General features: G+C 44.9%; 1 protein-coding gene across 2 annotated transcripts in view; it reads left to right on the forward strand.

The window, feature by feature from the left end:
• znf385c (zinc finger protein 385C) overlaps positions 1 to 25,438 on the forward strand; it is a 127,567-nt gene that overhangs the window by 79,949 nt on the left and 22,180 nt on the right. The window contains exon 1 of one of the 2 annotated variants that reach the window (XM_029437604.1): positions 1,786 to 2,094. The exons of the other annotated variant lie outside the window; for it this stretch is intronic. Coding sequence (XP_029293464.1) covers positions 2,085 to 2,094 — 10 coding nt within the window. The 5' untranslated portion in view covers positions 1,786 to 2,084. Of the gene's footprint in view, positions 1 to 1,785; positions 2,095 to 25,438 lie in introns of those variants that run through there. 2 annotated transcript variants of the gene reach the window in all.

The raw sequence follows: 25,438 nt of genomic DNA on the forward strand, positions 1-25,438 counted from the left end.
AAAAAGATTGTGGTAACCCTGCAGTATTATGTTTTACTCTAAACATATTTACTGTTGCAAATGATTAGTATACAAATGTCATTTGTTGTAAAATGAACAATGTTGCAGAGGTAATGACTGAGCGATGTAACCGTGTATTCCTCCTCCAGCGGAGTGATCGTCTTTTAATATACACGACCAAACGGTTAAAACAAATGATCTTGGCTGAGGCTGACTGATGGGAAAGCTTGGAGCCCTTCCCGTGTTTCTAATTAGTCCCGGCTCTGGCATGCCAGCCAGCAGGCCGATGGTTGGCATGAGGCAGCCGGACAGCCCAGCTGCCCCCGTGTCCTCCACTCTGCCCCGGGGGACAGTTTTCTGCGTCCACTGCTGCCTCTGCGAATGGAAAGACACAGAAACCTGGATCTAAGGGGAAAGGTAGCTCACACCCCACATAACACTCTGTCGGGGGCAATATTTCATGCTTAAAGGGAACTCTCCATCAGCAATCTGCTCTCTACCACCCCTCTCTGCTGCCATGCTCCACTTTCACACTCTCACCACACCACAACAAACTACCTGATACACTGCATCATTACTAGGTTATTGATATGCAAGTATGAAATTAGAAAATACAGAGACGGCAGACGAGCCTTTATTATTTCTGGTTGCACAGTCGATGGAACGAGCGAGACACATTTTGAAGGCCCTTTCCCACAATTATGAGGTGAAAACAGCAGCTCCAGCATTTCTGACCAACCAGCAAGCGCAATAGAGGGGGAAAAGAGCAACAAGAGATAAGACGGAGAGAGGCAAGTGTAACATTAGATGGATACACAGTTTGAGGAGAGGAGGAAGAGAGAGAGGAGGATGGGGGAGAACAGGGAAAAGAAGGGGAAGTGAACTAAGAGCGGGCGAGCAGCAGAGAGGGAGCAATTTAATGCTGTAATTAAGTTCCTGATAGCACCCTGGGAGATGTGCTTTGGCGTGGCTCCAGGACAGCTTAGTGTTGCACCATGGCTCTTCAACCCACTATCTACGCTTACACACACACACACACACACACACACACACACACGCACACACACCATTCGAACAAACAGAAATTTAATACGAGCCGGCTCTCTGTGCTCTCGAGCCAATTCCGAATCCCCGAATATGTGTCAGCTTCTTCAAATTATGCATCGACAAGAAGAGACACAAAGGAGGAGCAGACTGGCAAGAGAGATGGCTGAGAGAAGCCATCACTTGCAGTCACTCTCCCGTCGATCTCACTCACACACTGCCGCGCACACAAGGCAGCTGCCTTGACAAGTGCACACAAATCATCCTTATGAGAGCACGACTGGAAACCTGTCTCAGGAAATATTCTTTTTCTTTCCCTTAATGTTAACAGTGCTCCTATCATGCTTCTGCCACCTGAAGCCTGTCAGTGCTTCCCACTACACCTGGTGTTTTTCTTGTATCGCTCTCTGCTTTGGCAGGGCATGCATATGACTCAAACATCAGTTAATGCTGACCTGTAAGACAATAAGTTTGACAAGAGGGCTAATGTGGTGCCAAGTAGTGAAGACTGTGGAAAAATGGCAGCTTATTTCCCCATCTGTGCATTCATGTCAAGAGAAAAGGTGCTCACAGAGAGAAGGAACGAGGTAGGACTACAGAGAGAAAGGGATGACAAGGATAGAGGGCTCAGAGAGAGAGAGGGAGAGAGAGGGAGGGAGGGAGGGAGAGAGAAGGAACAGGCACTACACCCAGCCCCATTCCTCGCCTCCTTCAGGCCACGCGGAGCAGCAGCACGAGCAATAGGATTTAACTGAGGATACCGCGCATCAATAGGATCTGAGATTTCTCGGGGATTGGTCACCAAAGACGGAGAAGAAAGGATACAGTATCGCAAAGAAATAGTTGTCATTACAGAGACAAGAGAGGAGAACAAGTCAGTCGGAATCGATTCTACTCTTTACAACTACAGGACGCGTCGGGTTCGCACCTGTGCGTAGTGCATGTCCTCTCTCTGGGGATAAAAGTGCGTAAAATTTTACCGTTTTTACGCACGGTGACACGCCGAGCTGGAGAGACGCGGATACGGTCCTGGACGCACGATGCTGATCGGTAAGTGTTAAACACCTTCAGTACTTCACTCTTCACCGGTGATGATGTCCACGGCTTGTGGATGTTGTAGATATGTTGCGGAGGCATCATTAGAATTTTTAAGTATCTTATTCTGCCACGCAAAACACATTATTGAGAGGAACAGACGGGCTGAAAGTCGCCGTCAGGAACATTAGAAATACTGATGATTCTTTCTTTTTGAAGTATTCACCCGGGCGCGCACGCGTTCAAAGAGGCTCGTTTTATGATTGAACTGTGTGTGGAATGTATGAATATCCTCCGTCATATAATCTTTTACACGCCACTGTAATTGTCACTGCATAAAAACTGTAACTATCAAGTTATATGGAGCTTAAAATACATCCCGAAATCCAAATGCGTGCGTCCTGACTGGTGCGGAGTTCCGGACATCTCCGCGTCCTTATTCCTCCTCATTCCTCCAAACCTGGAAGTTTATTCTTTCATTATGAAAAGGAAGCACTTTGCTGTGCCACATGAAGTAATGATTTAGTTGAACGTGTCACTTGTGAAAAGTGAGGAAGTATCCCGAATGTTTGAAAATATAGCGCGACAGAAATCTGACCTTTTGTTAACAATTGATTGTGTTGGAATTATTGGCTATTTGTAAAGCAGAATTAATTTGTTATTGGAGGTTATGCGCATAAGGTGACTGTGGACAGGAATGTTTTTCTTGGTAATATGTTTTGCATCTTTGCTTGATAATATATAGAGTCAGACATGCTTCTAAAATAATGAATACACATTTATTTTCAGATATTTTTGTATTTTTTATTAATAAAACTGATCACCACTTTTGGATATTGCTGCCAATAAGAAAAAAAGACTCACTAAATAAAACAGAACTTCTTTACTTCATTTGCATAATGAACTCCACCTCATCTCTCTTTATATCAGAGAATAAAGGTGAACATTTCCTCTGTGTGGCCTGAGCTGAGGGATGGACCTGAAACACTGATTTAGATCCGTGGCTCAGTGACTATTCTTACATATCAACGTCTTTCTGAGTGGACTGAGCTTTGAGCTCTTCCTTCCATTTCAAAGACGAAGAAATAGAAGACGTGAAAGGGAGAAGGATGAGATGCAAGGGGAATACGCTGAGTCTTGTTTGCTGATTTGGATGTAATGGTTATATACTCACACACTGCTACAGTAAGGCCTCTGGATGTCATGGATCTGGATATAAGTGGGATCGGGTGCTTTGAGATCTCGTTGCTCTTAAAATGGCTTCGGTGCATGGGCCAATGACTAATGCAAATGGATGCCACATTAGCATTTCTCAAGATATTTACTTTCCTCCCAAACGCTATCTCCTAATCCCTCCGCCAGTGACGATGGATGCAGCCGTCAGCGTTGAGGTGTTTGACTAAATGTTGTCCTTCTCCTGTCAGTGTTCTCCTTTTAGTCAGCTCATAAACGTGAAGCTATACTGGAGCCCTAACTACTCCGGCCTTTGTCTTGTGATGATTCCAGCTCGGCCATTATGTCGTCTTAAAAGCCGCTTGGTGGCTCACAGGGGATCTCTGTGGCTGCATCGGCGTCTTCTCAGGAGCACATAACGGTCGGTATGTGACGACGGACACGATTATTCAACGTGTACTTGTCTCCAGAGAAGCACGGCTCTGTTCCTACTCAGTATTGACTGGGAAAAAGAGGGGAAAAAGAGGTTGTGGTGGGGGCTCAACCTTGCCTCACTTCACCCATCCACCCATGACCCCCCTGCCGGGCCCCCAGGCAGGAGACAGGTTGTGGGGCTGTGGGAGGGCTGATTATAGGCCTGTCCCTCTGGGAGTGGGTGCCATTCCTCCTCTTCCACTCCTTTATTTTTTATCTGCGGGATCTGAGGTGGGGTCGGGGGGGGTGGGGGGGGGGTGGGAATGCATGGGAAGCGAGGCTAATCTGCACTAAACAGGGCCCCAAGCTTGATCATGGCTAATTACATGAGGTTAGGGTTACAGGCTGTGACTACAGAGTGGGGTCTGGCCACACCCTGATGGAGTATAAGTAGAATGGCATTGGAACAACGATGTGGTGTTTCAGTAGACTGGCGTAATGATAGCATATGTACAGCTTGACCTTGAGATGTCCACTTGCCCTTGGCTTCCAGCTTTAACGTGCAGAGGGGGTTCCCAGGCAGCGTGCAGAAATAGCACATCTTTTTGAAGTGGCTGTGCAGGTGGAGGAGGAGTAAATGAGGGGTTAATTAAAAGGTTGGACTGAGGGGTTTGGTCCACTTCCCACCAACTCCACATCTGCTCCGTCAGCCTCTCAGATGAACAAGCTCTTCCTCAAGTGTTTGATTGGCTTCAGTCTTCTCGGTTAAAGCAACTGTGGGCTGAGTGTGTGTGTGTGTGTGTGTGTGTGTGTGTGTGTTATTGTGTGTCACATGCATGCAAAAGCAACGTGCGAGAGGCAATGAGATATTATGATGGATGGATCTCCTGAGCCTCCCGTCTCTTTGTTCATCTCTCGTGTGCCAGAGGGATGAAGGTGGCAGCTCTCCAGCTCAACCCCTTTCTACCTTCTCACACACACACACACACACACACACACACACACACACACACACACACACACACACACACACACACACACAGCAGCAGCAGAGAGAAATAACACACTCTTCTATTAGCTCAACAGACAACTCACCTCAAATGACAAATACGTAATCAAACTGACTTTTTTATTTTTCATTACCTCAGCTCCTATTAGTCTGCGTCATCTCAGTAAAGACTCCAGCGAGAGCGAGAGGAATGTGTAGTACTACCACTAACTGTATAATATATTATTTCATATTTATTGTTTCTCATCTTACTGCATTTTATATGTCGTCCCCCTGGTGTAAAGTTCTATCCCACTTTTATGCAGCAGTCGATGTATGCGTGTGGCTCTCTTTCACTTTTATGTGACAGTCAGTCATTGCTTCCAGGAAACAGAAACAGTGGGGCGTGACATCACTTCAAAACGCTCTCTTTTTATTCTTATTATTTTTTGTCTCACTGTAGTCACTATTCTTGATCTTGTTTTATCTTTCCCTCTAGAGATCAGTCCAGGAGGTGATGAGAGTTTAAAGGAGGATTATATTCATGGAAGCTCTCACAATGTTGTTCATCATCAACATCTGATGTTCATGAGTCGTTTTGTGATGAAGCGCTGCCGTCCCAGCATGAGTCACACCTTCGACTCATAATACAACGTGCGTTATGGCGGCACATGCTCTGGTTTTTTTTAGGGCTATTGTGCAAACATAAGAATCCCTGACTCTTCTCTGATGGATTTCTTTCCCATTGTATTATGTTAAAGGGGGAACTCCACCAATGTTACCCTCTAAAGTCTGTGTACAGGTCTTGGGGAGTACTACTGCACCTGAGGAAAAAAAGTTGTGTAAAGCTTGTTTTGTGGCTCCAGAGGGAGCTGCACAAAATAATACATTTCGTGCAAGGCTTGAAAGGAGTTAGAAAGAAGTTAGCTTTCCAGATCTCTGCAGCGCGCTACTACTCTCAATCGTGGGTCAGTGTAGGTGCCAGGGTGAGTGACGAGCGTGGAAATAAAAAAAGAGGATATTGACAGTTCTGCTGCATCGATGAGGTTGTTACAAAGGCCTTGATCGGATTCCAAAACATGGACACAGACAGTTTGTGTTTATGTTGTCTTTACTGGGGAAATATGCTTAATGAGCTTTATCTCTTTACCAAACTCCACTGGCACAGCGTCTACGTTCATCTGGAGACATACAGGAATACAACACTTCATAAATCAAACTCAAAATGCACATTTATATGTAAATGTGTTTGAGTGTTTAGGGTGGATTTGTGTGTGTGTGTGTGTGTGTGTGTGTGTGTGTGTGTGTGTGTGTGTGTGTGTGTGTGTGTGTGTGGATTGTATTCAGACTTGGCTCAGAGGGTGAGTGGGTGGACTGTTGCAGTGACAATAATTAGACCTGTGTACATGGACCTTCAGGCACCTTTCAGACAGGTCACAGGTCAGAGGTCAGCAAAGAGCAGAGGTCACAGGTCAGTGAAGTTACAGAAACTTTACCTGACCCCCCCCCCCCACAGATATTCATGAGCTCTTGTTCTCTGGTTTCATGCACACACTTAGTTTTGAAGGTTATTAATATGTAAGTGTGCAATTTGTATTTGTATATATTTGTACGCGCAGTTTGTATGTGCCCCTTTCTGGCCTTGGGGGCCCCCCTGTGGGGAAAAGGCTCATGTGTGAGTGACAGTTTAAGTCATTTCACTGAAGTGACAGCGTGGGTTTGATTGGCCCGCCTGCTGAAGTGATGGCTTCTGGATACTGAGAGCTGCAGGCATATGTGAGGCCCAGCGGGAGCTCTGACAACATGAGAAATGGTCCCGCGCTGCTCTCTGCACCAAAACCTCAACACTTAGCCTCTCACTCCCCGGGTGCTAAGGCTAAAGATGGAGACCTTGAAGGGAAGCAGAAGCACATCATCTCCCAGTGCCGTGTGTGTGTGTGTGTGTGTGTGTGTGTGTGTGTGTGTGTGTGAATTAATTGGTCTTTAGCAGGTAAGGCAGCTTTCAACTGAAGTGGGTGACTTCTCCTCCACTTCATTCTCTGACCTTGACTTAAATAAGCGAGAGAAGAGTGAAAGGCCAGTAAGAGCAGAAAACTGAAGGATGAGAAGCAGCGCATGAAGAAAAAAGAAAGAGGCCAAAGAGACGGAGAGCTAGAAACTGAGTGTAAATAGAGAGGATTGAAACATAAAGGGAATATACCTTGAAAGGGATGTCTCCCTCTTATTCTCTCCCGTTGTTCTCAGTCCTCGCTCTGTCTCGAGTGTATTTGTAAGTCATCAAACCAGACTGTCCATATAACCACCCCAGCTCTCCGTGCAGGAGGAGGATCAGCAGCCGCTGAGAAAGTAACAAAGGCCATCGATTTTACAGTCAACTCCAGCAATCAGAACCTGGTGCCCTGTCCACCGATCTGCAATACGCCAGGGTCCAATGCTCATAATAGAGTGCAGCTAGTGTGTAAATGGTGATAAGTGTAAACAGAAGACTTGGTGATCCAGCTCTAATGGCTGTCTTTGCTCGGGCTCTTTGTCTGCCGTCGGGATGCTGACCTCCTCCTGTACCGCTCGCCATCTCTTGAGCGCTTAACAGCCCACTGCTCTCCAGATTAATTACAGTAGCTGGGAATTAATGTCCGATCATTGTACTCGATGCACATATACACACGAGCACATTGGACACACAATGAAGACAAGCTAAAGAGCTGCGGGGCCACGGGTTCTGTCTCATATCTCTCACATCAGTCAGTTGAGAAGTGAATAATATATGTGAATAGATTTCACAAACAATTAAGAGATGTACAAATGTATAATGAATCGGGAAAGTGCAATACATAAATTATAGTAAACATTTGGAAACACACACACACACACACACACACACACACAAAGTAAAGCTCAGCTCTGAATGCCTGTGCAACAAACAAATGTAAATAAATCAATTGAGAAAATCCAATCATGCAATTTTCTGTGCACACATGATGCAATCTCCAATATAAATAGTAAGCATTTTCTGTACACACACACACACACACACACACACACACACACACACACACACACACACACACACACACACACACACATATATACACACATGACACACATAAATGAAACATATATATAGAAATTCTTTGTTCACACAGACATTTAAGAGCAATCAGTGCGTAATGAAACGACAATGAGTACAAATGCAGTTGCAAGTACATAAATATGTCTGCGGGTAACCTTTTATTATTATTTATTATATATGAAACACGTAGAATATGTACAAGCTTTTGTACATAAATACATCTCGAGTCACCTGCTGTTCAGTTCAGCTGTCTCACTTCTTCTCCGTGTTGATATGTTGCACTACAAAGGTGTCTGTGTGTGTTGGCTTACATCTCCTACAGAAATTGGCATTCTCGCTTCTCTTCGTCAGTACTGAGCCGGTGAGGAGAGAGCCTGACTGGGAATGATGAGCTCTAATGATTTTATGAGAGTCTACATGATTAATGTTGGCACAGCAGCGTGTTTGCGAACAAAGCTCTCTCTCTCTCTCTCTGTCTCTCTCTCTGTCTCTCTCTCTCTCTCTCTGTCTCTCTCTGTCTCTCTGTCTCTCTCTGTCTCTCTCTCTCTCTCTCTCTCTCTCTCTCTCTCTCTCTGTGCTTCATCCCCTCCCACGCCACCCTTCCTCCCCCATCTCAGAGGGAATATCCAGTCTCAGTGTGTGCTGATTTCTGTGGCGCTAGCTGCCGTTTGCCACATTAGTGTGTGACAATGGGTCTCTTTGAAGTGGGTTATTCTAGTGCGGCTCACAGCCCAGTGCAGCAGAGATGTGCCAGCTCGCTGTGCAGACAGGGGCCAGCTACAAGCACGGGGATAGGCAGAAGGTATAGTCGCACATGTGCACACCAGCACAGACACAATACCCGGGGTCAACACAATACATTCACACCCACATCCTCTAAATGCCCTTTAGGTGCAGCACTTCTACGGCAGACAAGAGCCACATACTCCTCTGTAGGCACACATCTGCCTCGAAGCACAACACGGCACCAAATATTAGCCTGCCCCATCCTCCCATCACTTCATCAACAATCAACCAATTAATCATCCATCTATTCGTCCATCCTCTCTGGTTTTTTTTCACGTCCTCCTCTGTTCCCTCTGTAGGCCCGGTCCAATGTGAAAGCTTAGTTGAGCTCTGTCTCTCTCGGCTTATCGCCAAAAGCTGCCTCTTTCATTTGAGTAAATGCCTTCATTCCCAGCTCCTCTATGAGGAAGCTGATAAGGGATGTCTTTTATCCAAAGCAGATAGCCCCCCCCCCCCGCCTCATCCCAGCCCAGTGTGGGTGCTTGTGTGTATCCAAACGCCTGCACAGCATATGCAAAGTATGTGTGAGAGATTATATTCTTACTGAACTTTCTTTTTCTATTTATTTGCGAGATGAATAGTTTTTCCTATGCATGAGAATAGCTGGTGATTCTACGGTGCGCTTGGAGCCGTCTTCCCATGCTGCTTATCATTCAAATGTGACATTTCTATGATTACACATAATCACACAAGGCTCCCGCAACCTTGCAGGTGTCTCTAATAGGAAGTGATTAAGTGGGACAAGCTAATCATAGCAGTACCGCACTCCCGTGTGTGTGTGCATGCATGTATGCGTTCAAGAAGAGGCTGTCTAACGAATTGATTGGGGATCTGTTGGCAAGCATGGAGAGATAAGTTTGTGTGTGTTTCCCTCAGTCTAAGCCGTTGCCAAATGCTGCTTTTGTCCCGCTGTAACGCAACAAATACGCCGATCGGCCTTTGATGCCTCACGTGGTTTTTGTTCAGTGTTCAGAATGAGACTCCAGGCAGAAGTCTGCTTTCGCACCATCTTCACTTTTCTATCTTTTAATACTCGTCCTCTGTCGCTGCACTTTCCACTGCACGGTTCGGCAACGGCTCTACTCACTGTTTTTGTATTTCCATTAGCGAATGTTGTTAATAGTACCCGATACTCTGATCGTCACTAACGCGACACAGGATATCCTGCACAAAGATGTTTTTATTCACTCGACCCGTATATAAGAAAATAAAGAAAGTGCAGCCTGTAAAACTACTTTGTAAAATTGACAAAGTGCAGACGTTCCTGTTTGTGTTCCGAGCGAGTGTCCCGTTACGCCGATCTTCTGATAATCCCGGCTTCACTGAGCGGGTGCTATCGGCAGTGGAAAAGAACCTGGTACCAGAAGTGAGTGGAGTCCTGCGGTGGAAACATGTGTCTCCTGTCGTCTGTCTCTCGTCACGGTCCCAGGGGACACTTCCCGCTGTGTCTTGGACGCAGCACAGAGTGGTAGTAATGGCGAGGAGACACACTTTGTCTTCTCAGAGACATGGCCCTGTCCACTTGGAGCTCCTGCCCTCCCCTCAAGCATATGCACGCTGCAGTCTCTTCTCTCGAGGGACATATGAATAACATTTGCAAAGCTACTGGAGCCGGCGCAAGAAGAAACACTCCCCACAGCTCCCCGCCAAGCCCCAACCTCATTGACCTGCGTTTGTTTGCTTGAGGCCAATGATTGTGTTCAGGCTGATCTTCACGGAGCAGCGAGCGCAGAGTCAATGAGAACGACGCATTAGCAGCTCTGCATCTATTATAGCCGCTCGCTGTGGTTGAAGCACACACCACTTTGAAGGGATTTATCAAACCGCTTACCAAAGAGAGGTGATTGAATTCTTTTGCTTACTAATGAGGGGGGATTGCAAATTGTACACTTCCCCAGCTACACTTCCACCTGTTAACGCCATTTGTTCATTACTGCAATCAAATCCAACGTTTGTTCTGTGTTACAATCAAACCTTTTTGTCAGCTCATCAGCCGCTTTTGTGCCTTTTGTTTTTTTTAGAACTCATTTCATACGTGCTGGTTGTTGAAGACTTGTGCGGTTAAGAGTGGGAGCGACTTGTGGACGTGTTGTCTTGTGCAGACGTTTCTTAATCGCCTCATTTTTGGGTGAACACATTTTTACTGATTTATGTTTTATGTTTGGGGACTTTATCAAATCAACAAGGCAAACCAGCAGTGGCACGTTTTGAGGGTCAGGGTTTTATTTTTCATCTCCAAGACGGTTGGAATAATTAGTTAAGGTGTTTTCTTTTCTCTGACGTGATCCTACACAAAACACTCGATGGTAATCAAATCCAATCAGATAACTGCCGGCTCTCGTTCTCCCTCTCTTTCTCTCAGTCAATCAACAAAATTGATTTTATTAGAAGTAATTGTTCCCTGTTTGATGCTCATGATGCCCTGATTAGTCCTTTTCTCTGGAGTGCTGTTGCTCATGCTCTCTTGCTGTTGTGTTGAAGCCGGATTAACGCTAAATCCTCTTTGTCTCCGAAGACAAGACGCAGACGGACTGGAGTGGGTTAGCTGAGGCCCGGGCAGTCAGACGAGGTTACAGCGTGTTGGTCAAAGGTCAACAAAGCTCTAGTTACACCACTAGTTATGTCATCAACATGGATGCTACCTTGTAAATATGGGATTGATCCCCGAGATGTTAGGACTACAGCTGAATGTTATATCTCTTGTATGATGCATTCTCTTCTGTGTAACGTTTTGAAAATGATAAATAATTAGAAATGGTAGCAGAATACACAGGTGTGTGTGTGGTGGGGTAAAAGGTACAGCATGTTGTAACCAATGCAACGCTGTAACTAAAATCTCAATGAGCTGCAGTGATTTTATTAGAAACATGTTTAATGAACACAAAGCAGCGATGATTACATTTATAATTGAATTGCTCCGGTCATGGAACCTAGAAATGATATTAAAGCATAAAGTGGCAAATCACTAATTAATTATTACAAAACACATAAGATGTGCAATAAATTAAATTGTTATTTGTCAGTGAGTAATAAATAATATTTGTATTTTATATGGCTAACCAAGACGACTAACAGATGAGGTAACAGTAATATTCATAGTATTATTTTTAAATAATTAAATAATATTATCAACATTTTGCTGCTGTATGATTTGGGCGGATTTAAAGGACCATTAAACATATTTTTTTCACTTTGCTGCAGTGTGAAGGATCCCACATGAACATGAAGAGATGATTTTCCTCGTGATGTCTGTGCTGTGGGCAGAAAGCAGTTAGAGCTGCTGTCATGAACGTCTGTGAACCAATCAGGATTGAACAGCATTTGAATCAGTATCTGATGACAGTTGGTGGGTTGATCAAACTAAACCCACACAGTCTTGATTAAGAAGATTAGCAGTTTTTTGTTTTTGCAGATTAAGCTGCACTTTAAATAATCCCCAAAGACGATTTTATTTTTTTGATTGCTGTTAATTTTGTTTAAGATTTAAGATTTAACGCAAAGTTTCCGGCGCGTTTAACATTAAATGATTGCGGCGTTACAAGTTGCGGTAAATAATGTAGTCATCAATAAAACTATGTCACTGTGGTATTAGCGTGCCTCGAGGATGTAAAGATGTGTCCTGGCTGAAGTAACAGAGAGCGTCCACATTAAGGAAAGCAATGTAAAGCATGTTTGTGGTGATTATTTTACTCTCTAGTTACACTACACATGCTGGTTCACCTTCAATTGTAAGTTTCCCTGCTGCCTTAAAAATGTGTAACATGTTATGTAGTTAAGTTCACTAACCTTGACCGACAAGATCAATAATGTAAGTGCAATGGATGCTGGGAAGTCTGCTACTCGGTGAATTAAGTATCTAAAGAAACATGATTAGCAGAGTAGAGTCACTAAACTCATCAAAAGAAGTGAAGCACGTTGACAAAAGTACCGAAATTGCTAAATGACACGATGACACACAACCTGAAACACAGAGAAGTGAACGTGTGGAGGGAGGCAGTTCCACACAAGGTGCACGCCACCTTTGCGTCTCAAACGACTATTGATTGAAAGCAGCAGCTTATCCGATGACCTCTGTGTTCTGGGAGGACAGAGGGAATGTAAAAGGTCACTGAGATATGCTGGAGCTAGCTCGTTCAAAGCCTTAAAAACTAAATGTAAAATCTGGTTCCAGGGTATTTTAGTCCACGTGGGACGGGACGGGACTGTCAGCTGACAGAACTGTGATGCTCGTGCTGGAAACAAGAGTTTCATGCGGTTACAGCAGCAGCAGCAGCTAAAGGCCGACCACAGGCCGACTGGGAACAAGTCTTTAAAATCAAGATTTCACATCACGATAGTCTGTGTGCTCTTTACAGTACGACCTGCTTTGTGGGTGTCCGTCCATCCCAAATGACCTCATAGCTTACTGTCAGCCTTTTCATTGGATCGTCTCCACTGTGCTCTCCCGCGATAAGTAGTAATGCTTTGACGCTTGAGGACACTTCAGCAACTTTCAATCGCGATTAATCTGTCTTTGAGATCTGCCAAGGTCTCCGTGGACGCACAGCTGAGAGAAGGAGAGAGATAAAGAGCAGGCGGTTATAGAAATGGGTTTGTAGCCGCTGTCTCGGAGATGTGGTTCCATTCCCACTTTGCAACCAGAGGGGACAGCTCACTATATCATCCAGCCGTTTGTTATTTTGTCTGAAGCAGGAGTTGGCCGAAGGGGAGAAATGTCTGTCTCTTTTCCCCGGTTGCCTGAAGGTGAAACTCATGCATCATGCAGAGAGTGCGTGCGCCTGTTTGCTTTCACATGCATTGTTGTGTGTGTGTGTGTGTGTGTGTGTGTGTGTGTGTGTTCATGCAGATGTCCACATCGATATGTGTGAATGAAGAGGAGGCTTATTCCTGAGCTATCAGGTGTCAGAGACTATTATTCAGGTTAAGTGAACCAGATTGAATTCCTGTGATTCGGTTTGGTTTTTCTTTGGTGTTGAACTAAACAAACCAGACAGGTTGCCTGTGTCTTTTGACAACATCCGCTTATTTCCAGCCTCTACCCTCATTGTCCGTCCATCTCCTTTTGCTTTCAGCGGCGCTACGCTTCTTTTCTTATGTGCCATACCTCCCTGTGTTACTCTCAGACTGATATTAAAGTTTTCATAGAGCTGAAACTGAGTTAGAGTTCGACTTCATGGTCGTCCCTGTGTGTTTATGGGCTCTGTGTGAGATCCGTTTCCCAGCGCTCCCCAGTGACTCGCAGTGATCCGTGTTTCTGCTGTTTCTGCTGCAGTTATTAAAAGCCAGGAGAAAGGTTACAGTAAATGCCACTCTGCTGATGTGCAGCTCAGGCTTGGCAGACCTCCCCAACCCCCCCTGCCACCCTGGGTTTCACTCTAACACTTTGGGGGAACAGTAATGTACTTGCTTTTTCTCCCTTGCTACACCCCCACAATTGGCAACCCTACTCTCCCTCCCGTGCAGCCGTACTTAAAAGTCTGCTAAAGCTGCATATCCTGCCAAATAATTAAAATTAAAAGCATGAAAAGCAGAAGAAGCCCCCAAACCTTACCGAGCACCTGACTCTGACAAATTGGCAGTTTCGTCTGAATCCCCCCCCACCTCCTGCTCCACGTCTCCAGTGCTGTCCCTCTGAGGCTTCCTCCCCCCTCCTCCCCTTCCCTCGTCACCACTTCTTCCAGACACCCTGGGCACTCATCACAGAGGTCACGCACCTGTCGCCTGCTGTAAACAGGAAATGAATAATTCAGGAGTCGGCGCTGGTTGACTGCAACAGCTGATGGTCTCTCTGTGATGAGCAAAGATTTATCTCAAGGATTCGCATTATAATCCTCAGCTGGAATCGCACTAATGAGAAACACTCTCCAGAGAGTCTGAGGATCCACTCAGAGCCAGACCGCATGTCCTTGACCTCTGTGGGTGATAAAGTTAGTTTGAAATGGCAGCCTGTGGTGGCACGAGGAACTTCTGCCACACAAACTGCTTTGCATTGTTAGATTTAGATACAGTAGGACCACATGCACTCTTCACGGGGCTAACTGTAAATGAAAGGCCTTTGGTGTCTCCTCTCCTCTCTTGTTTCCTATCTCCTCCCTAGGTAACAGCCCACAGAGGAGCTGACCTATAACAGAAAGCCAGTTATATTTGAGAGAAATACCCAGGTAGCATGTTGAGAGGCAGCAAGATGCCAGTTGGGGCTGCCGGGTAACTGGAGTGATTGCTTTTTCGCTCCTTATCGCAACACCAGCAGGCGTCTAAGACGCGCTGTACTGCGGCACCCTGAGGGGATTCACAATTCTAACACCCTGGCCACCGGCTCACCCGTCACACCTCACACACAACTCCCATCCCAACCTCCACCCATCCATCCCTCTGCGCTTCTCTTCTTCCACTCTTCACATGAAGTGAAATCCTGCCTGCCAATAGAAACTTAGGAATCCTGTTATGGCCTCACTCCTCCAAACACCTGCATGGTCTCTGATAAGAATCCTTATCTGCTCAGCCCCTTGTCTCTCCTCTGCATCCAGGCAGAGCAAGAGGGCTCTACAGCTGGAGTGGAGGGTATATAAAACCACCATGGGGGGTCGCATTGTTTGTTTGTCCACCATATTATTGTGTCTGGTCCGTCACGTTGGAAAGGCTTTGGTAGTGGTGCTTCAAATTCTTTGCTGTGGTGAAGTTTTCCTATTTAAAGACACGCAGGCTGCGCGGCTCGGGTGTGCATCCTGCAGTACACTGCCTCATATGTGGAATCATCGCTTTATGCCGGCCTCCCATCTTTGTAATTACACATGAGGAATGAGAGGAGACATCTGCATGCCAGCACTTTGAGTAGAAGAGGAAGGAGACAACAAAGGGCAGAGCAGCTTCTCACAAAGCCTTTCCAATTTGCGGCTTGCAGCTGTTTCTCTTCAGAGAGCTGGTAGAACGGCCCGTCCTCTCTCAGCCCCAAAGTGGCTCGTAATCCTAGCGCTGATTTCTTACCCGCCGCTGATTGGAGGCCCACGTTCGGCAAACGCTGACACTTTTCCTCCTTTGTAAAAATGTGTTGACTGTGTCTGAGCCTGACTCTTCTCCTCCGTTACCAGGTGCACATGAGGAGAGGCCGATCGTTTGGGGATGACAGTTTCTCACAGCTGTACTCACACACACATCGCCTTCTGCTCAGGAACATGGGTCTGCGTCTGCATCTGTGTACATTGCCCACAAGGTTAAAGTGTCAGAAGCCATGCGCATGGGACTGCGTACACACATTGAATGTCTTTGCTTGTTTCCTGACATTTCCCACCTCCATTATTTGCCCCTTTGTCTAGCTGCATATGCTGTACAGGATTGAAAAGCAAACGGGTCTAATGAATCCATAAGGCATGGCACTGCGACCCGTAAATTAAGTCCCACAGATGTGCTTCTGTAGATTAATCTTCACGCTCCTGAGCAATTATTCTGGCAGTGACGCTGAGGCATGAGGTTGATTTGAAACAATTACATCCCAGGTTAGGCAAAATTAGCTCGTTTATTTCACAAGGCCGCTGTCGATTGAGAGTGAGGGCATTTTAAAAAGCAACCGAGGGGTAATTGGTTTTTAACATCAGCGTCGTCCTTCAGCCGACATTTAACCTGAGCCCGGACACTTTAGGGTTAAATCCTCTCAGTTAATTGTCTCTCAGTTTAGTAATAGCCACATATGCTTACATCTTTTGTGAGCATATGTGGCTAATTAAAATGATCTTTGGAAAGAATTATCTCCTTCAATTGTTTGTTTTTTCTTGAGGTGTTCTCTACATTATTGAATGCGAGCTAATTTATGCATTACCAATGTTCACAGCTGGAGGATTTTTATTACCACAGTTGCATTACTGCGCCGTAATTCTTATGTAACTGCATTTCTGTTCCTCAAATAATAGAAGCGGCGTCTCCCACTTCCCTGCTATCTGTTAAAAGGTAGCGAGAGAAACACTTGGCCCCTACAGCGAGGACTTAAAAAGAAAAGGAACGCTTTGCCTTCTTCTAGCCACTACACATTTTTATTAAGAGTTCTTATTGGCCGTGGGCACATGCCTGCAAGCGGAAATTTAAATTAGCTGTGTTATAAGAAATGTCGAAAACAAAGAACCTGAAAGAGGGGAAGGAGTCAAGAAAAGAGATATTTTGTGAAAAACCAATTTAGGTGGAATTTGAGCAGATGATCAGCGGGCCATTTGACGAAAAAAGAAAGAAAAGAAATCTGCTCTAGAAGGCAATTTACTGGCTCGCTGCAAACACAACTCGCTTAGTAGGAGCTCTTTTGCATAACAATGAATGTACTAATACACAAGTAATGTTCAGCACAATGCTCTTCGCAAGCAGTCTTCTACTGTCGTTTGTATAAATACAGGGAATGTTCTCGCCTGCGATACCTAAGAATCTCAGAATACTTGCAGCTGTGTAAATGAATCATTAATTGTGAAGAGCTTGTCTTGTGTGTGTGTGGGTGTGGGTGTGGGGGGTTGTGTTGTTATAATACACTATTCATCTCTGATGAGAAATTCAGGAGAGGATAGTTCCACTGTGTTCAGCACAGCTACAATTTCAATTTCATTTCACATTCGTCACAGCCTCGTAACCACCTTTACATCTGCCTCTCAGTGTGTGAGTGAGTGTTTTCATCTCTGGCTCCTCTCAACTCGTCAGCTGAGGAGTTAGCTGCTTATTTTCTCTTGTACACCGCATCTCTTTCTCTCTCTCTCTCTCTCTCTCTCTCTCTCAGAGATCCAACCGGTCCGGCTCGCCCACCAGATCTAATCAATTTATAATGACTTGTCACAGTTGGCATGATGGCAGAGTGACGCTTCGCTGACCAGCCTGACATTTACTCATGTAAAAAACGACGTTGCACTTAATGCCACTTCCACAAATGACTCAATTTGCTGAGGAAATGAACCTCATCGGAGTTCCTGTCAATCCTGCACAATTCCTATCCCTGGGTTTTTGCATATTTGTGGGAAAGGCACCGCTTTGAATTTGTATATATTTGTTTGGAGATGATGCCAACGTTGACTCCCTCAGACAGATGTTTAAACAGTTTGTCATTTTAACTTTGATCATCTCCCACCTCTCTAACAGCGCGTTGTAAAAGTGTGTTTGTACCTCGAGGGAAAGGTCCAACAGCTGTCATTATCTTTGTAAGGCAAAGGGAGGAGATTAGGAAAAGTGTGGGTGACTTATTAAAGCTGCCCACCCTAAGGCTTGAAAGCAAATAAAAACGTATTGCCAGAATTCTTTTTTTCTTTCTTTGCTGTTTATCGTCACGTTGAAGTTCTTTGTGCAGCTGCTGTTTCTGCAGAGCAATGGCTGGCCATCGGCACCATCTGCATAGATTAATGTGTTTGATATTTCCCTTCTACTCCTCCTCTTTCCTGTGTAGCATCAGGAATCAAAAGCATCTTTGTTGCCGCCCGTAGCCGCCTGCCTCGTAGGGCTGCGCAGTGGGGAAGCTGAGCAATTTGTTTCTGGATGGCTCCAGGCTTATCGTCTCAGCTTGACAGATGGGCCTTGCCTCTGCTCAGGTTGGGTTCAGTAGCAACGCGCTTTTCGCTGCTTGCCTGACAGAACTCATTATAGACACTCTCCGGGAAAAGAAGCATCTCCACGAGGTTCTGTTACCATCGTCGGACTGCCGCGACGTAGACCCGAACATACTGCTCAAAACTTCTCTGTAGTTTGTGGTAAAATGTTACAAATATTTCTTTCATCGTGTCAAAAAGGCAACATTTAATGTGATGTAACACGATACAGTAATGTACTCACCTCTCATTGTATTGTTTGTTAATGCCAGGAACACAAAGGTTTATATCTTTCTCTGGTGAGGGAGCATCACAGCTGAATATTGATCTTGTTTAAATTTCAATGTCAGGCCATATTTTATTTATTAGCTGTAAATTAGCCTCTATAAACCTTTATCCACACTGTGATGGAGCTGTGCAAGGGCTAAACCTTCTTATAAATCCTCTGCAAAATGATCTTACTTCTTCTAATTGTGTCTTCTGTGATTAATGAAGCGATGAAGTGATGATGCAAATTTAGCCGAGCCAGCAGGAGCGCAGAAGCCTGACTGAGTCCAGGTGAGATTTTGGGGTTGACTGAGAGATAAGCTCGACTTTGTATAATTCCTCTAAAACTGCATGTGAAAGTAAAGTTATGAAGTCATCTTCCTCCCTGAGAGTGCTCTATTTTCAGTCGTAGGGCCAACTGTGCTTAGCCTTGCATATAATCAGGCCGCATGGTGCAATCTGCCACCTCCTGCAATCCAGGGAAAAGGAAGAGAAAGGAGGGCAGAACTACATATGAGATATTTCTTTTTAAAAGATTATCTTAAAATAGGGTCAGGGAAAGAAACTAACAGAGCTGAGATTATATATAATCCTCATAAGAAAAAAAATCTTCACGACTCTATTAGAGCTTGACTCTCAGTATCTCTGCTGGAAATATCTCCGGCAACCTTTTTATCATGCAGCTCTCCTCCCCTCACACGGACACACAAAGTTAAGATGACAAGCCGACATTTGATTGTTCAGACATCAAACAGGGTAAAGTTGGAGCTCTGTTCTGCTCCAATATTCCTTGCACATATTTGCCGAATAAAGCGTATCTGCCTGCTGCACACACATCAGAATACAAACTGTCACGTGCAGCACACACAGTCATCACCTTACACACTCCACTACACAATATACAGTCACAGTGCAGCCAGCACGGCATGCTGAGTGACCCAGAAAAAAAAGAGCAAAAAATAAAAAAAACATTCAAATAAACAACTTTAAAAGCAGTAAAGTAAGGTGAGGGAGAGGAGGGAGGATAAAATGAAAGGTCTTTGCAGAAATTTTAAATTGCATGCTATTGAGAATAGTTTACATTTCGCTGCTGAAACAGGAAAGTGGCGTGCAGATATAAAAGTCTCCTAAAAGGTCAGTTTGAATGAGAAAGCAGCTGGAATCATGCATTTATTTTTGGCTACTCTCCAAGCTTGCGTCTGATAATTATAATAAAGCTGTATGCATCCTGATGATATCACGTCTGCAGCTGTACAGAAACATATCATTCTTGCCTGTTTTCATGTAACTGAACCAATCAAAAATGGCCTAATTGGGGGCTAATTTAAGTTCTTTCATCATCTCTACACTGTTTCATCTAATCAGTCCAGAAGCCTCTTATCTTAAAGCCAGGTTTGCAGATTACCATCATATTTTAGGGAGGAGTGGAGAATAAAAGTTAGGCAGGAATGGCAGACGTAGAGAAATAAAATGAGTCAGTATTTAATTAAAACTGATGGTGGTTAATGTTCTTCATCCACGCTATAATGGTTCCCCACGGTGGCCCTCGCACTACCTCCTGATCAAGCGGAAGCTAATTGGCTTTTGAGAGTCCCTTTTCTCTCCCTCCCTGTTTGTCTCTGTCGCTGTGTCTCTCCGTGGAGTACATTTGGACATCCAGTCAGTGCAATGTCATTTCATGCCCTCGAATGGCCGTGAATATCTAATATGCCATGAGGCCAATTTACAATTTCCAGGCGCGGAGCATGAGAGACAGCCATTTGTATGCATAGCATGTCTTGGGTTATTTCATACCTCGGTTGAAATAAAGCCCTTGTTGGCTGGGTTATTGTAAGTAAAACGCTCCAGTTCTATATTTATGTGGAGGGTTGTAGTTGCCGGCTCTTCCTGCCCTGTCAGAACCGGTCCCATCAGAGGCAGGACAGCGGCCGCTGGGAGGTTTGCGGGGTGGCTGGGGGAAGGTGAAACAGTGTGCCAACAATGTGGCACATGCACAATGAGCATCGTCCTGTTATGACTTTGAGTGTGCGTGTCAGGGCTGTATGCACATTTGGTTTAGCATATAAGGACTTTGCTAAACATCATCAAAAAGAGAGATTATTATTATTATTATTATTATTATTATGTGTACCTGTCAACTGACGAAAGAATCATCCACATGGTGCAGAGTAATTATGCTCCTATTGTGTCTGCACTTAGTGCTCATCATTTCACCGGTCAGCAATTTCCCTGCCAAATTCCCTGTTCAATATATTCAAGTTTAGATGTGTAGATATTCATTATCACAGCTGGATAATCAGATCAGAGGCCTAATGGTGAAGCTCTGACTGACAGTCCAACTGTTCCTCAGCAGGCAGGCAGAGATGTGCTACATATTGCCCTTAAATTCTGCTGAAACCAACAAAGACAATTGCTCTTAGAAAAAAACACACAAAATGAGAGCCAAAGCAAACTCCATCTCTGGTGTATTCTTTTATAAATGGGATTTCATCATGCTTTCTTTTTCTGCTAGGCTCTATTGAAAACTGCATAATAAAAGTAATTCTTTCTCTGAGATTCCCTTCTCTGTTGTGGTTGTTGAAGGATTAAGCAGCAGGAATAGTCTTGTACGTTATTTTTCCTCAACAAGCAGCCTTTTGTCTTTTTATACGCACAGTATAGCCAAAGTCACGTGCCTCCTCAGGGGTCTGTCAGGGTGCATCACTAGCAGCCGTACAGTGCCCTTGTTCTTTCTATCTCTGTGGGCTAGGTACAACGACAAAGAGAGTTTTGCCATACTGGAGTCTAGACCATAGACTGTACAGATGAACGACGCATCTCCTCTTCCTCCCACTGTACCAAAGTGAAGCAAAAATATTCCGGATGCTTGAGCTGCCATCTTGTTTTTTTAATGTCATTTGGAGCCAGAGCCTGCGCAGTAGGGATAGTGGGGCTTGAGTTACGATATCGTGGTCCCGCCCACACACCTGCCCAAAGCACTCACGAGCCGAGCATGGCTGCCGCAGTGTTAGCATGAGCCACCTAGCTACTGCGTTAGCACCACTGGTAGCAGTCCGACAGTGGTAGCTAACCTTACAGTGAGTGGAAATGTTGCTAAGCTAGCTAGAGACGCAATCACCGACTGTATGAACCACAGACTGTATAAGATCATTAAATACAGTCTATGTTTGAAACAGACAATTAGCCTACAGATGAACGACACATCTCCTCTTCCTCCCACTTTACCAAAATGAAGCAAAAATATTCCGGATGCTTGAGCTGCCATCTTGTTTTTTTAATGTCATTTGGAGCCAGAGCCTGCGCAGTAGGGATAGTGGGGCTTGAGTTACGGTATCATGGTCCCCCCCACACACCTTCCCAAAGCATTCACGAGCCGAGCATGGCTGCCGCGTGTTAGCATGAGCCACCTAGCTACTGCGTTAGCACCACGGTAGCAGTCCGACAGTGCTAGCTAACCTTACAGTGAGTGGAAATGTTGCTAAGCTAGCTAGATTCACAATCACCGACTGTATGGACCACAGACTGTATAAGATCATTTTACAGTCTATGGTTGAAACAGACAATTACTGTTATGGAAAGTTAAAGTTACATCTCCTCTCGACGTTACTTCTCTACGTATGTTCCTGAGCCTTCACTCATCATGGCGTCTAACCCCCGTTATATAGCAACGACTATTTAAAACTTATTTACAACATTTGAACATAGTTTTATGACCTATACTGTGACCAGCCACCACGGGGCGATGGAGATGTTTCGGATTCACTTCGTCATTTAAAGATAGATGTTGTATTGGTGCACTTGCTCAAACAACTGATGCTTTTATTATTTGGAGATCATTCTCGAAATGGCACCTGTTTCAAACAAGTTCATACAAAAGCGCAATTGTGTGGCGTTTTTTGAGAGGCTATACAACAACAGGCAGAAGACCCTGCTGTGCCAGCATCTATCCCACATAATTACACTGGGCCACAAATAGAAGCAGTTTTCTCTCCTCCCCGACCCTCTCCACTTCTCCTTCCTGTGCCGCTAAGCAGCACTTTGCAGGGATACGAAGAGCACGGGGGCGGGGTGGAGGTATTTAGATGTGAGAAAAGGCAATTTGTCAAAAGGGAGTACCGGAGTGATGACAAGAGAATTACAGTAGAAGGACTAAAAGGTTGAATTGAGCTAATTCTGTGAGCGCGGAAGAGGAATGAGGAGCTCAGTATGTTTGCTTGTGCGTACGTTGGAATCCATTATTTTCTCAGATGAGCAAGAAGAAAATAATTGAAAAAAAATCGGCATTGGAATTCTATGGCTCGGATGCAGCACACAAACATACACGCATCCGAGTAGATGCGATGTGACGGTGGCTGTTGTGTAACTAAGCCCAGTGAGTCATGAGAGGGAGGAATGCGTTGTTGTGATGGTTGGAGGAGGAGGAGGTCTGCCTGGGGAGAGACTGGCAGAGACAGTCAGATCCGTTAGCATAGTCATCTGGAAGAAAGAGAAAGAGGCTGGACACTTGGTTTCAGGCCTTGCCTCAGCTGCCAGTGGTTGTCTGGACCCCGGACCACAAGTGAGGCGTAAATAAACCTGAGCCTCGGCGCAGATATGGCTCTGGAAAAAAAGAACATATGTGCACATAACCACACAGTCATGCAAACACGTACATATGTGCAGACACACACATGATTGAATAAGTGGAAGCAGTTTGATAGAAGGAGGTTATCGGGAGCTGCAGGCTGAAATAAGCCGTCCTTCTTTGCTGCACACACACACATACATAAGCATGTTCATGTTGTGTGACTGTGTTTATATTGACTTCCCCCTTGCCCTTGGAGCTATCTGTTTTCAGAGGTGCGTACGTTGTTTGTACGCATTTGTGTGTGTGTGTGAGTGTGATACCGGTCTAGTACATGCAAGTCCTGCGCTCACTGTCGTACATGCCTGGATACGGGCTGCGCCTCCGTGGCTGCGTTATCATCCAAAGAGGCAAACAGCCAGCCCCTGATTTAATAAGCTGCCTAGGGAGTCACCGAGAGGTGGGGAAGCACTATCAGCTGATAACTGTCCTCCCTGCAAGCCCAGCTTTTCCTCTGATAGCCCTGCCAAGAGAATACTCAGCTTTTTCTGTGTGAATTTAAATGTGTGTTGAGTGTGCGAGCAATCCCCTGCCGGCTGCTACCCACGTGTCTGGAGGCTGCCCGCGTCCATCCTTTGCTGCGTCTCTCTAGGTGTCAGACAGACAGCAGAGGAGAGCCCACACATAGCAAAGGCAGGCCTGATCCCAGCGCTGAGGAGCATATGCTCAGAGCTTCAGTCTTTCAGCCCCCCATCACACACCAACAACATTCACCTCGCGTCATGGCTGCCAATCCTGCCAAGTAATCCTACTCACAGATTTCCCCATCTATTACTCTGTTCTGTGCTTCACACAGGCCGTACAGCAGTATCATCACCTTGAAACCAGTGCTAAGAAAACAACAAACAAACAAAACCCCACAAAATTCAAGTTTCTGTGACTGTGAAGGCTTTGTAGCCATATTTGAGCAATCTAGGGAAACTATAAATGGAATCTATATTTCATCCAGTCCATGCAGTCTAGGAATTATGTTCAGAGCCAGTGGAGAGAGCAGTGTGTCCTTTTTTTGAAACGAGGCAAACAATAAGGATGAGATGATGGATGGGTGCATGGTGTGCTTGGCTTTCCAAAGTTGGGTTGTATTTAGGAACAGGTTCAGATTCAGCTCAAGATTTGATTCCCTGCCAATAAGACGAGGGCTTTTTTCTTAGCTACAGAATGCAATCCTTTATATGGATTACATGCGCAACACAACAGATTATTTGATTTTAAAGGAATATTTCACACACAAAATGATCATTTGTATATTTTATTACTCACCCTGTGTTACCTTGAACGTGTGATAAAGACTTTGTTTTTCTCGCAGGCCTCCACGGTGAACGAAGAATCCAAAAACAGAGAGAAGTCTTGATGAATTGAAGTAAAAGCAAAACTATACCAAAACACCTGTTTAGAAACTCTCACACAACCCGAGCTGTAAAATCCAAGTCTCATTTATCTACGTCCTCAGTCTTCAGTCGAACCGTTTTGAAGAGTTTAGTTTGGGACGTAGTGAGCATACACATTTGGGAACAGATGTTTTTGATATATTTTTCCTGTTTTTTAAACTCAGCCCTCAGAAATGTCTCTGTTTTCTGGTTCTTTGTTCACCGAGGAGGCCTGCGAGAAGAAATTAGTTGTTTTCTTTCAAGAGATTCAAGGTAACACAGTGTGAGTAATTGATTTATCTTTGTTTTGTGGGTGAAGTATTCCTTTAAATATATGTCTAAGACTCAGTGTTGGATTCAGTCCTTTCTCATAGTGATAAAGTCATTTGGTACCATACACCCTGAGAACAATCTCTGTTTTGGCCAATCTTTTTCTATTTCTAAGAATACCGCTGGTGTTGTCTGTGGCGTGCGTTATTACACCGCCTGTGTGTGTGTGTGTTGCAGTAAAGATCACATGATAGGCATACTTTGGTGTGGCCACGGTGACCTGCAGCTGACACCGATGATTGATCCTGGTGCTGGGATAAGTGCCTGTGCACCGGTGAGCACACTGGTCCACTGAAACGCAGCCAAGCAGAAAATTAGAAATCTCTTCATCTCTGGTCCATTTGAAATCCGATATCTCCCATCTTTCCCTCGCACAGGCACCTTTCCTCAGCCAATAAATCAGTAATTAAATGATGTGTGTGTGTGTGTGTGTGTGTGTGTGTGTGTGTATGGGGACAGGGGGCTTGTCCTTGGGGGATCAAGCCGCCCAACTGATGGGAGTATTAAGTCTCCAGCGAAACTGCCCGTGTGCACCTCCTATTGTCTGCATAAAAAACGAAACACACACCGCATTGTCCCGGATACATGCACACTAGTATACACACATTTGAGTTGTACAATGTGTGTGTTGGATGTCAGCTGAAGGTGTAATGGTGCCTCTGGTATCAAATAAATCAAAGTCAGGCCTCCTCTGAGCGCAGCACCTGACCTTTTGGAATCCATCAGTGCAGTTCTACTGCTATGATCAAACTGGGACAAAAATGTCCCTTATGTTAACTTTTCCTGTTGTTTCTTCTA

Source organism: Cottoperca gobio, chromosome 8, assembly GCF_900634415.1.
Source record: "Cottoperca gobio chromosome 8, fCotGob3.1, whole genome shotgun sequence".
In the NCBI taxonomy this organism is placed as follows: domain Eukaryota; kingdom Metazoa; phylum Chordata; class Actinopteri; order Perciformes; family Bovichtidae; genus Cottoperca; species Cottoperca gobio.